We start from the raw sequence: 12,040 nt of genomic DNA on the forward strand, positions 1-12,040 counted from the left end.
TACAGTTTCCAACGTCACCTAGAGTATCTTACTCCACATCAATTTTCAAAGAGTGATTTGACATTGCTTGATTGGAATCTACCAAGCAATTTACAGAACACCAGGCAGCCTCTTGAGAAAGTAGTACCAGTTTTGCCAGAGTAAATTATTGGGATTGTTAACTTTTACATGGACACGGACAGATAATAATGAAAAGCAGTAAACCAAGTTGCCGCACAGAATTTTCTGTGTACCGTTGGTACCGTTAATTAGTCCCGCAACAAAAAATGTCCGTCTGAGGCAGTTGGGTGGTCCTGGAATCTTAGTGGCCACATTGTGTCTGTCTTTAGATATTAATGTCGGTGTATTCGCAGATTAAGGCAATACATAAAACGCTGAGACTGTTTGGGGGTTTTCTTCCTTTTTCTTTTTTTTTTTTTAAGTGCTAAAACTCAAATTCGCGGCTATTTTACTAATTAGCCCCCGCTCTTCCGCTACTCAAATCTCTCGAAACTACATCTCCCATCATGCTCGGAAGCTGGTTTGACCTCATCTCAAATGGCCCCGTAGGGCAACAAGGATGGTTAATTTTGACTGCGCTAAATTGTACCATAAAATATCTGCCCTAGTTGGCAGCTATTTGGACTTTTATTTCTCCCGTTTTTGAACTGTAGTCACTAAATGAAGGGGTTCTGGCCTGAGGAGGCCCATGCATGCCTTAAATTGGATGGGGAGCAAGAACAGTGTCACTGGCGATCTCGAGACTCGGAGGGAATGTTGACCAAGGAGCACCGCTGCGGCCGAACGGTGGAGCAGGAACCCGAGCCCAGGCTGAGTTCGAAAAAAGCCGGATCCGGACGGTGGTTCCGAAACGGCTGTAAGTGGAAGATGGAGGAATCGGAGGAACCGGCGGACGCTGGGCAGTCGCTGCCCCCAGTTTACATTTACAGTCCCGAGTATGTTAGCGTGTGCGACTCCCTGGCCAAAGTCCCCAAACGGGTAAGAAAGATTGGGGTGATCACCGTGAGTTTTGGGGGTGGGGTAAGGGGCCGGTGGACGAGAGGGCATTAGGAAGCGAAGAGGGCACAGGGGGCTGGGGAAAATCAGCAGAAATTTGAACAGCTGTACCAGGGATGGAGGAAGTGTTCCCTTAGAGAGTTTCCTAAGAGCGCCGTTGGGCGTCCAACGGACAGGTGGGGGTGGGATGGAGGTGCCGGGGAGGGGATCGCGCGGAGGGGATGGTGTCTCTACTGCCAGGGATCCCCAAAGGGGAGAAGAAGCTGATGGAGAAGTGTTCCATCACCTCCATAAGGCCCAATAGCTTTCGCCTTAGTGATTTGAGTTTTGGGGGTGGGGGGCCAGTGAACGTGAGGGCATTAGGAAGCGTAGAGGACACAGGGCTAGGGGAAATCTTCACCAGAAATTTGAACAGCTGTACCAGGGATGGAGGCAGTGTTCCCTTAGAGAGTTTCCTAAGAGCGCCGTTGGGCGTCCAACGGACAGGTGGGGGTGGGGTGGAGGTGCGGGGGAGGGGATCGCGCGGAGGGGATGGTGTCTCTACTGCCAGGGATCCCAAAGGGGCGAAGAAGCTGATGGAGAAGTGTTCCATCACCTCCATAAGGCCCAATAGCTTTCGCCTTAGTGATTTGAGTTTTGGGGGTGGGGGGCCAGTGAACGTGAGGGCATTAGGAAGCGTAGAGGACACAGGGCTAGGGGAAATCTTCAGCAGAAATTTGAACAGTTGTACCAGGTGATGGAGGAAGTGTTCCCGTTGAGAGTTTCCTGAGAGCGCCAACGGACGTCCAACGGACCGGTGGGGGTGGGGTGGAGGTGCGGGGGAGGGGATCGCGCGGAGGGGATGGTGTCTCTACTGCCAGGGATCCCCAAAGGGGAGAAGCAGCTGAAGGAGAAAAGTGTTCCATCACCTCCGAAAGACTGGTGGCTTTCGCCTTAGTGATTTAAATACTATGTATCTGTATTGTCTAAAGTGCTTTGTAAACTGTTAAAAAGAAGGGAGGGGAGATAAAAGTTTCTTTGTTCAGGATGATTAAGTCGATGGGATTTCTCTGAATTAAAACATGTAAGAGACCATTCATTTCTGCCTTTATCCCCTTTTTATGCTGATGTTTTTAGGCCAGTATGGTACATTCCTTGATTGAAGCATATGCACTGCATAAGCAAATGAGGTAAGTTGTGTTTTGAACAGAACCCTGAACCCAAGTGTTCATAGCCTTAATGTCCTGCTTCACCGGTGGGGCTAATTAGTGAGAGAATGGTACTTTTTTTAAAAGTTTTCTCTTTTTTGTGTGTGTGATACATAGTGTTGGTAATCGGCCTGTAGCCTAATGAAAGCTCTTGAAGAATTAAGAAAACTCGAAAAAAGTGTTTGAAGCAGTTAAGAAATAGGGCTTTATTGCTGGGAGGGAAATATCCTAGGGATAGGTATTTTGTGGGGGTTTGGGGGTTAGAACATATGGGTACTAAAACCTATCTGATAAAAAATACCATCAGCTGGGAGGTGTTCTGGTTTGCTTGTTGTTGTTTTTTTCCTAAGCCAGGTCTGAGAGTATGGATTCTATTTAAGACTTTTAGGCATACCATTGGAGAAGGCGATGGCACCCCACTCCAGTACTCTTGCCTGGAAAATCCCATGGATGGAGGAGCCTGGTGGGCTGCAGTCCATGGGGTCGCTAAGAGTTGGACACGACTGAGAGACTTCACTTTCACTTTTCACTTTCATGCATAGGAGAAGGAAATGGCAACCCACTCCAGTGTTCTTGCCTGGAGAATCCCAGGGATGGGGGAGCCTGGTGGGCTGCCGTCTATGGGGTCGCACAGAGTCGGACATGACTGAAGTGACTTAGCAGGCATACCATTACCACCACCAAACTTAAATGATGAGCCTGCTGCTGCTAAGTCGCTTCAGTTGTGTCCAACTGCGCGACCCCAGCCCACCAGGCTCCCCCGTCCCTGGGATTCTCCAGGCAAGAACACTGGAGTGGGCTGCCATTTCCTTCTCCAATGCATGAAAGTGAAGTCGCTCAGTCGTGTCCAACTCTTAGCGACCCCATGGACTACAGCCCACCAGGCTCCTCCATCCATGGGATTTTCCAGGCAAGAGTACTGAAGTGGGGTGCCATGAGCCTAGAGACAGTCAAAACCAAAGGAAATTCCTGGAGTGAAGGCTGGAATTCAGCACAGAGCTAAGTGCTTCTTTAAAAACAAACCAAAAAAAAATTGAACTTGCTGTTTGTCATGATAAGAGTAAATATAACCCTGACACTTGTAGGGGTATTTCTGACATTGCCTGGGCAATTAGGTGAGCATCTGTCTATGCTTGCTAGTGTGATATGCTTCATTTATCTCCCAAATGGTAGTGTAAGTTTTATCCTTATTATTAACAAAATCATTTATTGAGTATCCTCTTTATGAATGTTTTTCAACCATTTTTTAACCTATATGTTCGGTAAATAGAGAAACTACTTGCCTTTCATTAAAGTTATTTAGCATTTAAAAAATTAATTTAAGACAAGCAAGAAATCAAAGAAAAATAAAACTGTCTTTCTTGTTAAGTAGGGAGGCTTTTAGTAAGGATTTGTTAAGAGGAAGAGTGGGGGCTTCCCTGGTGGCTCAGGTGGTAAAGAATCTGCCTGCAATGTGAAAAAAAAAAAAAAAAAAAGAAGACCCAGGTTTGATCCCTGGGTTGGGAAGTTCCCCTGGAGAAGGAAATGGCAAGCCACTCCAGTATTCTTGCCTGGAAAATACCATGGACAGAGGAGCCTGGTGGGCTACAGTCCATGCGGTCGCAAAGAGTCAGACATGACTGAGTGACTACCATACACAAGAGGAAGAGTATTAGAAGAGGGAGCAATTAGGGCTGGGAAACATGGTACAAGAAACCATAAAATTTTTATTTTAATAAACAGAGATATCACCTCTAAGAGTGTGACTATGTATTCTTGAAGAAGAATCAAGACTCCTTGGATCTTGGCTATATGTATTTAATTTTTAAGGCTGAGACTGCTTGATAATGATAGTAGCCTACATAACCATATTAATTCATGAAAGACTCATGGGCATGTTCCTTTCAGCAACAAAAAAAAAACCCACTACTGCCTCCCTGTGGCCTAGGTCATTCATTTTCAACTTGAATGTGCATAGGAATCACCTTGTTAAAATACAGATTTTTTTAAAATTTTATTTTATTGAATTATGGTTGATTTACAATATTATTTAGTTTCTGATGTGCAGCAAAGTGATTCAGATATGCTGTGCTTAGTTTCTCAGTCATGTCTGACTCTTTATGACCCCATGGACAGTAGCCCACCAGGCTCCTTTGTCCATGGGGATTCCCCAGGCAAGAATACTGGAGTGGGTTGCCATTTCCTCCTCCAGGGGATTTTTCCCAACCTAGGGATTGAACCCTCATTTTCTGTAACTCCTGCATTGGTAGACAGATTCTTTACCACTGAGCCACCTAGGAAGAGTATGTATAATACTTTGCATCTGCTAATCCAAAACTTCCAATCCAAAAATATAGAATGCTTCAGAAATTTGAGTGTCATCCTTGTGCAGGGACAATGCTAATCTTCTCTGTGTCATTCAAATTTTAGTATATGTATTGCTGAAGCAAGCTACTGCTGCTGCTAAGTCGCTTCAGTTGTGTCCAACTTTGTGTAACCCCATAGACGGCAGCCCACCAGGCTCCCCCGTCCCTGGGATTCTCCACGCAAGAATACTGGAGTGGCTTGCCATTTCCTTCTCTAATGCAGGAAAGTGAAAATGAAGTTGCTCAGTCGTGTCCGACTTTTAGCGACCCCATGGACATGCTCCTCCGTCCATGGGATTTTCCAGGCAAGAGTACTGGAGTGGGGTGCCATTGCCTTCTCTGGCTGAAGCAAGCCCTAAAGTACAAATTCTGATTCAATAAGTCTGATGGGAGGCTGAAATTCTGCTTTTCTAACAAGCTCCCAGGTGCTGCTGCTGCTGGTCCATAGACCACCCTTTGAGTGGCAAAGCCTAGAGAGCAGTAGTGGCAGTTGGAGAGTCAGGAAGAGGATACAGGGACTAGGCAGCTAGAAGTTAGAGGTGGTTAAGTCCTTTTTGTTCGGTTAGTGCCCTGTATTCTCTCCATTACTCCTATTTTTCACTTCTTGTGAACAGTTGGTTGAGAACTTCTGAGTGAAGTCTAGTCAGCCTGTTTTCTCCTTCCTCTCAGAGGCAGATGTGAGTGACCAGATACAGAAATTTCTACATTTTTGGTTGCCTGTTTTTTATCCTTTACTATTAATAATAATGAGAGTTATCCACAAAGCATTTTCATGTATGTTATCATTTAATCTTCACATAAGTTCCTTAAGATACCCCCACTTTACAGATGAGGAAACTGAACAACAGAATGGCCATCTATCTGAGGTTATAGAGCTGGTAATCATGATGGGAACCCAGTTCTCTGACTCCAAATTCAAAATTCATGACAATTCAGCTGTCCAGTAAAGTAAAATTTTAGTTGAAAGAATTGTATTTGCCCAATTAGGAAAACTGATTCAAATGAAAATATTTCTTCCTACTGGTTTGTCATGAAAGTTGTAACTCACAGAGCAAAGTTTGTGTGATACCTGATTACTTAATTTTAATATAATTACTCTTTTTTTACCTACCTTTAAACTTTAGGGACATATCTATCCTGTCACCCCTATTAAATGCAGTGGATGTGAGAAAATGTAGACTGCAGTGCAGTGGAGGAACATGTTTATTGTTTCAGCCCCCTGGAACCAGAAGCTGGAAGTTTTGGCTCCTGCTTCCAGGTTTTGGCATACTCTGAATCTGACTCACTCACCTCTCTTTGTTCTCTGTTATTATTAGGATAGTTAAGCCCAAAGTGGCCTCCATGGAGGAGATGGCCAGCTTCCATACCGATGCCTATCTGCAGCATCTCCAGAAGGTTAGCGAAGATGGAGATGATGATCATCCAGACTCCATAGAATATGGACTAGGTAAAGTCATTACCAGGCAATGATGAGAGATGGACAACCTCCATCTATAGATCATAACTACTTCATCTTTTATAACTTGCAAAGTGAAAGTCATTCAGTCGTGTCCAACTCTTTGCAACCCCACGGACTATACAGTCCATGCAATTCTCCAGGCCTGAATACTGGAGTGGGTTGCCATTCCTTTCTCCAGGGGATCTTCCCAACCTAGGGATCAAACCCAGGTCTCCCGCATTGCAGAATTCTTTACTAGTTGAGCCACCAGGGAAGCCCAAGAATACTGGAGTGGGTAGCCTATCCCTTCTCCAGGGGATCTTCCCAACCCAGAAATCAAACCGGGGTCTCCTGCATTGCAGGCAGATTTTTTTACCAGGGAAGCCCTTATAATTTGAATGATGATCTTTAAAACTTTCAAATTAACAACTAATGTGTTAACCACAATATTAATCTCTTAGTTTAACTACACTCCCATATGAATTGAGCAAAATTAATGATGGATCAAATAGAGTAAAACCTTTCAGTTGCTTAGGTCCTAATAGCAGTGCCCAGACTGGGTCAGTCTATATGTACACTGATTTAACTGTCCTGTGACCTTGTATTTTTGTATTTTAACTTCAATATAGATTTATGTTCTGGGTAAGTTTGATACCTTATTTCTCATTAAACAGCTGCATTTTTAAAGAACCATAAGTGGCCAATAGGATAGTCTAGAGAAACAGTATGATTTAGTAGAAAAACACTGGACTGGAGGTATGTGTGGAAGGTGGAGGTGGGAGCTTAAGACACCAGAGGGTCCTATACCTGGCTCTGTGTCATCACTGATATGACATATCACCTCTCAATCCTCAGTTTCCTCATCTATAAGATGTGACTAGTTAATCTTGAAAGTTTAGCCTTTCTAGCTCTAACACATTGAAGACATTTATCTCTCATTTGGAGCTGATGTTAGCACAGTAGCTTCTTGGTAGGATATGTTGTAGACCCAATTCCAATGTATGGAGGAAGGAATTTGCCTCCACACCACCAAACAATGCTCAGGACACCAGCTTGGCGTCCTCCAATTCAACTCAGTTCTGACACTATCTACATGGAGATAGCATCAGATTCCACAGGTGAAGTGCTCAGTCCCACAAGACTTCACTCCACATCAGACACCAATTGCAAACCCAAGCTGCTACCTGTGCTCTGACTGACAAGCTGCAAATCAGAGGTTCTAACAATCTCACCAACTCAAGATGCCAAAGTGAAAGTGAAGTCGCTCAGTCGTATCCGACTGTTTGCGACCCCGTGGACTGTAGCCTACCAGGCTTCTCTGTCCATGGGATTCTCCAGGCAAGAGTACTGGAGTGGGGTGCCATTTCCTTCTCCAGGGGATCTTCCTGACCCAGGGATTGAACCCGGGTCTCCTGCACTGGAGGCAGACGCTTTAACCTCTGAGCCACCAGGGAAGCCCCGAAATAAGTCCAAGTTGTTAACTCTACTTCTAACCAACTGTAAATCAGAAATTCCCATGACCTCTCCCCCGCCCTTGGATTTAATTAATTTTCTAGAGCGGCTCACAGAACCTAGGAAACCCATATAGTCACTAGATTACTAGTTAATGATAAAAGGATATAACTCAGGAACAGCCAGATGGAAGAGATGCAGGAAGTCAAGGTATGAGAAAGGCGCACAGAGTTTCCATGCCCTTTCCAAGCATGCCACTCTCTCCAAATCTCTATGTGTTCACCAACCCAGAAACTCTCCAAACCCTCTTCTTTGGGGTTTTTATGGAGGCTTCATTACATAGGCGTGCTTGATTAAAGTCATTGGCCAATTGGTGATTGAACTTGTTGACCTAAACAAATAGGCTGCCAGATATTTCTCCATCAACCATGGGTTTGTTTGGGAGCAGCAGAGAATTGCAATTTGGGGTCTGCAACCATAGCAAGCCATGTGCAATGTCTTGCATGGCTAGGGAAGAACACTCTTATGGAGAAGGAAAGGAAGCTGGGAGGGCTATAGTAACAAAAAAAAAAAAAAAAAAAAGGAAAGAGAGTCCCTGGCTTTTTATTGACTTGAGTCCTTGCCAGGAAAGAAGTCTTTCTTGTTAAACTTTATTATTATTTCAGAGTGTGAGAGCTCCCCCTTCTGGTCTCCTGACTGTTTAATTGAAGTTTCTGTTTATTAATTTCTTACAAACTCAAGCTCCAGTTTCTCTTCCCTCACACAGGAGATCAGGAGGTAGAACTGACAGTTCCAAGCCTCGTATGCCTGGTTCTGCTGGCAACCAACCCCCATCCTTAGTTGTGGTCCACAAGTCACCTCATTAATATAACCAAAATATGTCTCTGACTCATCATTTAGGAATTCCAAGAATTTTAGGAGTTCTGTGCCAGAAACTGGGAATAAGACCAATTATGCAGTTGACCCTTAACCCATGGATTAGGGGTAGCCACCCTCTGCACAGTTGAAAATCTTAGTATAACTTATAGTTGGGCCTCCATATCTGCTGTTCTGCATCCAGGGATTCAGCCTACCAGTGATGGTGTAGTACTGTAGTATTTTCTGTTGAAAAAACAAATCCACCTATAAGTGGGTCTGCATTGTTCAATCCCATGTTGTTCAAGGGTTAACTATATATTCCTTATTATAAATCATAATATTACACCCCTCCTTTTCCAGTTTATCTTTTAACAAGCTCTTCTGATGTTTGCCTGAAGGTTATGACTGCCCAGCCACTGAAGGAATATTCGACTATGCAGCAGCTGTAGGAGGGGCTACAATCACAGCTGCCCAGTGCCTGATTGATGGAATGTGCAAAGTAGCAATCAACTGGTCTGGAGGGTGGCATCATGCAAAGAAGTAAGATAATGACCTTTCTGCTTTCTACCTCTTTCCTTGAATCAGCTTTTCATTTATGTAAACTCTTATGTTTATTATATTGGCATTTATTGAGAGATGTGTGTGTGTGTGTGTGTGCGCGCGTGCGTGTGTGTGTGTGGCACTTAGCTAGGTATTCTGAAGAGATACAAGTAAAATAAAAAAAAGATGACATAATATAGTGGAAAGTGTACTATTGAAAGTCAGGATACCTGGGCTTTGTGCCTAGTTTCTCTACAAACTTGGCTGACTGACTTGGATAGATTAGTCTCTTTAAGTCTCAGTCTCTTCATCAGGAAAATAGGGAGAACAAAGGATATAAATAGTAGATTTATAATAGTAGATAAGTATATCTAGACAATCCCTAAATTCCTTCTAAGCTTTCTAGAAATTGCCCGATCTCTAAGGAACTCTAGAAACATTAATAAAACTAGAATAATTAGGGAGCGACATCAATTTTGGTACCAAATTGAATATGTGTATGAGCTGTATTCAGTAATAAGGAGCAGTTAATTGTGGAAGTCTTGGAAGAGGTGAATTATAGAGCTAGTTCTAGAAAGGAGCAGCAAGCAGATTTTTGAATAGGTTAAGAATGGATGAGAATAGATTTAAAACAAATGGCTGAAGAATTAAAAAGGAGATTTATGCTGCTATCTCTAAGCAAAGTGGCAGCTGGAGCTAGATTTTTTCCTAAGGAGAAAGGGCTCATGAAACAACTATTGGGTGCTACTTGGAGTTACAGGAAAAGTCCTTTTGGAATTTAACATTTCAAACAGTTGTACTCTGTGTCTAACAAGGACTTCTGAGTATTATTTAGCATTTGGCATGTCACTTAAAATGTCTGTAGTACATGTTGGAGGAGAAGAATTTTATTTATTTTTATTGAAGTATAGTTAATTTACAATGTTGTGTTAATTTCAACAGTGTACAGCAAAGTGATTCAGTTACACTTTCCAGATTCTTTTCCATTATAGGTTATTACAAGATACTGAGTATAGTTTCCTGTGCTATACAGTAGGTCCTTCTTGTTTACCTATTCTATATATAGTATGTAGTATGTGTATCTGTTAATCCCAAAATCCTAATTTACCCCCCTGCCCTGGGCAGGAGAAAGATTTTAAAAACTGAACTTATCAATGTGCTGTTTGAGTGAAATGAAGCAGCAGTAGTAGTTAACTGCCAATGCATCATTCACATACCAATTGTTCATACCGTGTGCCATGACCTTGCTACTCCAGGGCTCTTGAGTTTAGAGACAACATTTTATCTTTCAGAATAAAACCTTGAGCACAGTTTCAGCATATGCAGGTTAAGGTAATAATATAGAATTCTTTTCATCACGTGAATAGATTTCATGACCAAGGAAATTCTTGAGTAAGTTTACTACTAGAATCCACTACTGAGGCAATGGAACAAAGAGAAGCAGTGTTTAGTAATCAGTTCTGTATGCCCTTAAAAACATAGAAATAACCTGCTTTTTGTTAGTTTTTACCCTGTTAAAAAGTTCAAAGTCAAGACAGTGATCTCTAGAAGGAAAAAATGACCCTATCTCCTTCAAGCTATAGATCAAAGGGATGAAACCGAGCACCTCTGAACCAAGGACTTCTATGCCTTCTCATACTTAGCAAGTTGAGAAGAAAAGTAGTGTGGTTTCATGGGAAATGCCTAGTCCTACAAGTCAGATCTAGTTTCTGTGTATAGCACTGGAGAAGTTTATATATTTAAATTCACTGCTTCAGGCCTCCTGGGGCCTGGACCAGTGTGCAGTGGAATACCCAGGTACCTGCCACTTCTTATCATTGTTTTGCTGCCAAAGGAAGCACACTCTATCTCCAGCCAATTATGGTGGCTTCTGAGCTGCATGTAGGCATGGGCATACCTATGCACCATTATTTTAACTGTTTCAGACAGCTTTCAACTGATCCTACCTGGAAACACACATCTGCAGTGAAGAGTCTCTAGGGCTTGCTCCAATTCAGGTCCAAATTCCAGGGGCTTCTTGGCCCCTCTAAAATCTTTCTGTAAATGGGTTATAGGCATTTAGTCCACAAACTTACATCTAGCCAGCATTTATCATTTATAACCACAGTATTTGTTTTAATCTCCTCACCCTCCAATGCATGTACATTCATACATGCCATATATTCATTCAATATGCATTGATTAAGCACCTACATAGTGTCAAGCATATTTTTATCACCACTAATAAGCAGAGATACAGAAATTAAAGCATACTACATTTTTCTCCACAAAATTTGAAAAAAAAAATTTCAGAATATCCAGGTGCTGACAGGATTACAGTGAAATTGGCACACTCTTTTTGAAAACTTTGGAAATAAGTGTTAAGAGTGGGGAAGATGTTTGTACCTATTGACCCAGTACTATTAATCTTAGACATCTATTCTAAAGAAATAAACCAATTCTGCCCTCAAGAATTTTTCTCTTAGAGGTAAGACAGCAAGTAATCTTTGAAAGCTAAAGAAGAGTGACTTTCAAAGAAAATTCTGCAAAAGAAGAGTAAGAAGAGTAATGAGAGAGTAATGTTACTAGCTATTAAACATACAAAACAAGAATAATGAAAACACTGGTACCACTGGTATAAGATTAGACAGATGATATTATAGTACACTTCCCAAAGAGACTGTTTCATATAAAAATTCAATCTTTTATAAAGGATGTGTTGGAAATGATTGGAAAGGGTTGTTCAGTAAATGATGTTGTGACAGCTTGTAACATTTACACCCTCATCTCCTGTAGTAAACTAAGTGGCAGCTAGATTGAAGAGTTAAATATTAAAAAGCCAAATTAGAAAAAAAAAAACTAGAATGAATGAATATTTATCAAGCTTCTAAAGGGGAATAGTTCTCTAAGCTTAGGAAGGAATAGAAAAAAAAAACTTATGAAGGAAAAAATCAACATATTTGTATGAAATTTTAAAACCAAAATAACTTCTGTGGCCATTTCAAAAATAAAATCTAAACACAGACTAGAAAGGCATAGTTGACATAAATATGACAAAATGTGTCAGATTTGCATTTTCTCAGACATTCATACAGTATGATGTGTAAGAAGATATATGGGGAAAAAAACATGAATAGGCAGTTTACAAAGGAGTTTTAAGTATAACTGGAAAATATGGGTCAATGTTCATCACTACTAATCAAAGAAATGCAAGTAAGTAGGTAACTTCTTTTTTAAGCCTGTCT

At 41.9% G+C, this 12,040-nt stretch overlaps 1 protein-coding gene and 2 non-coding genes across 4 annotated transcripts in view; 1 reads left to right on the forward strand and 2 right to left on the reverse strand.

Annotated features, from left to right (window-relative positions):
• Positions 1 to 474: 474 nt before the first annotated feature.
• Positions 475 to 12,040, forward strand: part of HDAC8 (histone deacetylase 8) — a 238,911-nt gene continuing 227,345 nt past the window's right edge. The window contains exons 1-4 of one of the 2 annotated variants that reach the window (XM_070783605.1): positions 475 to 978; positions 2,113 to 2,165; positions 5,845 to 5,975; positions 8,675 to 8,816. In XM_070783605.1, coding sequence (XP_070639706.1) covers positions 661 to 978; positions 2,113 to 2,165; positions 5,845 to 5,975; positions 8,675 to 8,816 — 644 coding nt within the window. In that variant the 5' untranslated portion in view covers positions 475 to 660. The remainder of the gene's footprint in view (positions 979 to 2,112; positions 2,166 to 5,844; positions 5,976 to 8,674; positions 8,817 to 12,040) is intronic. The other variant, XM_070783604.1, reaches the window with a different exon arrangement.
• LOC139181856 (U6 spliceosomal RNA) lies at positions 4,510 to 4,614 on the reverse strand. Its single transcript, XR_011565584.1, has one exon. It is a non-coding gene; the product is annotated as a U6 spliceosomal RNA (small nuclear RNA).
• Positions 7,348 to 7,420, reverse strand: TRNAW-CCA (transfer RNA tryptophan (anticodon CCA)). The gene has a single exon. It is a non-coding gene; the product is annotated as a tRNA-Trp (tRNA).

Source organism: Bos indicus, chromosome X (genome assembly GCF_029378745.1).
Source record: "Bos indicus isolate NIAB-ARS_2022 breed Sahiwal x Tharparkar chromosome X, NIAB-ARS_B.indTharparkar_mat_pri_1.0, whole genome shotgun sequence".
Classification (NCBI taxonomy): Eukaryota; Metazoa; Chordata; class Mammalia; order Artiodactyla; family Bovidae; genus Bos; species Bos indicus.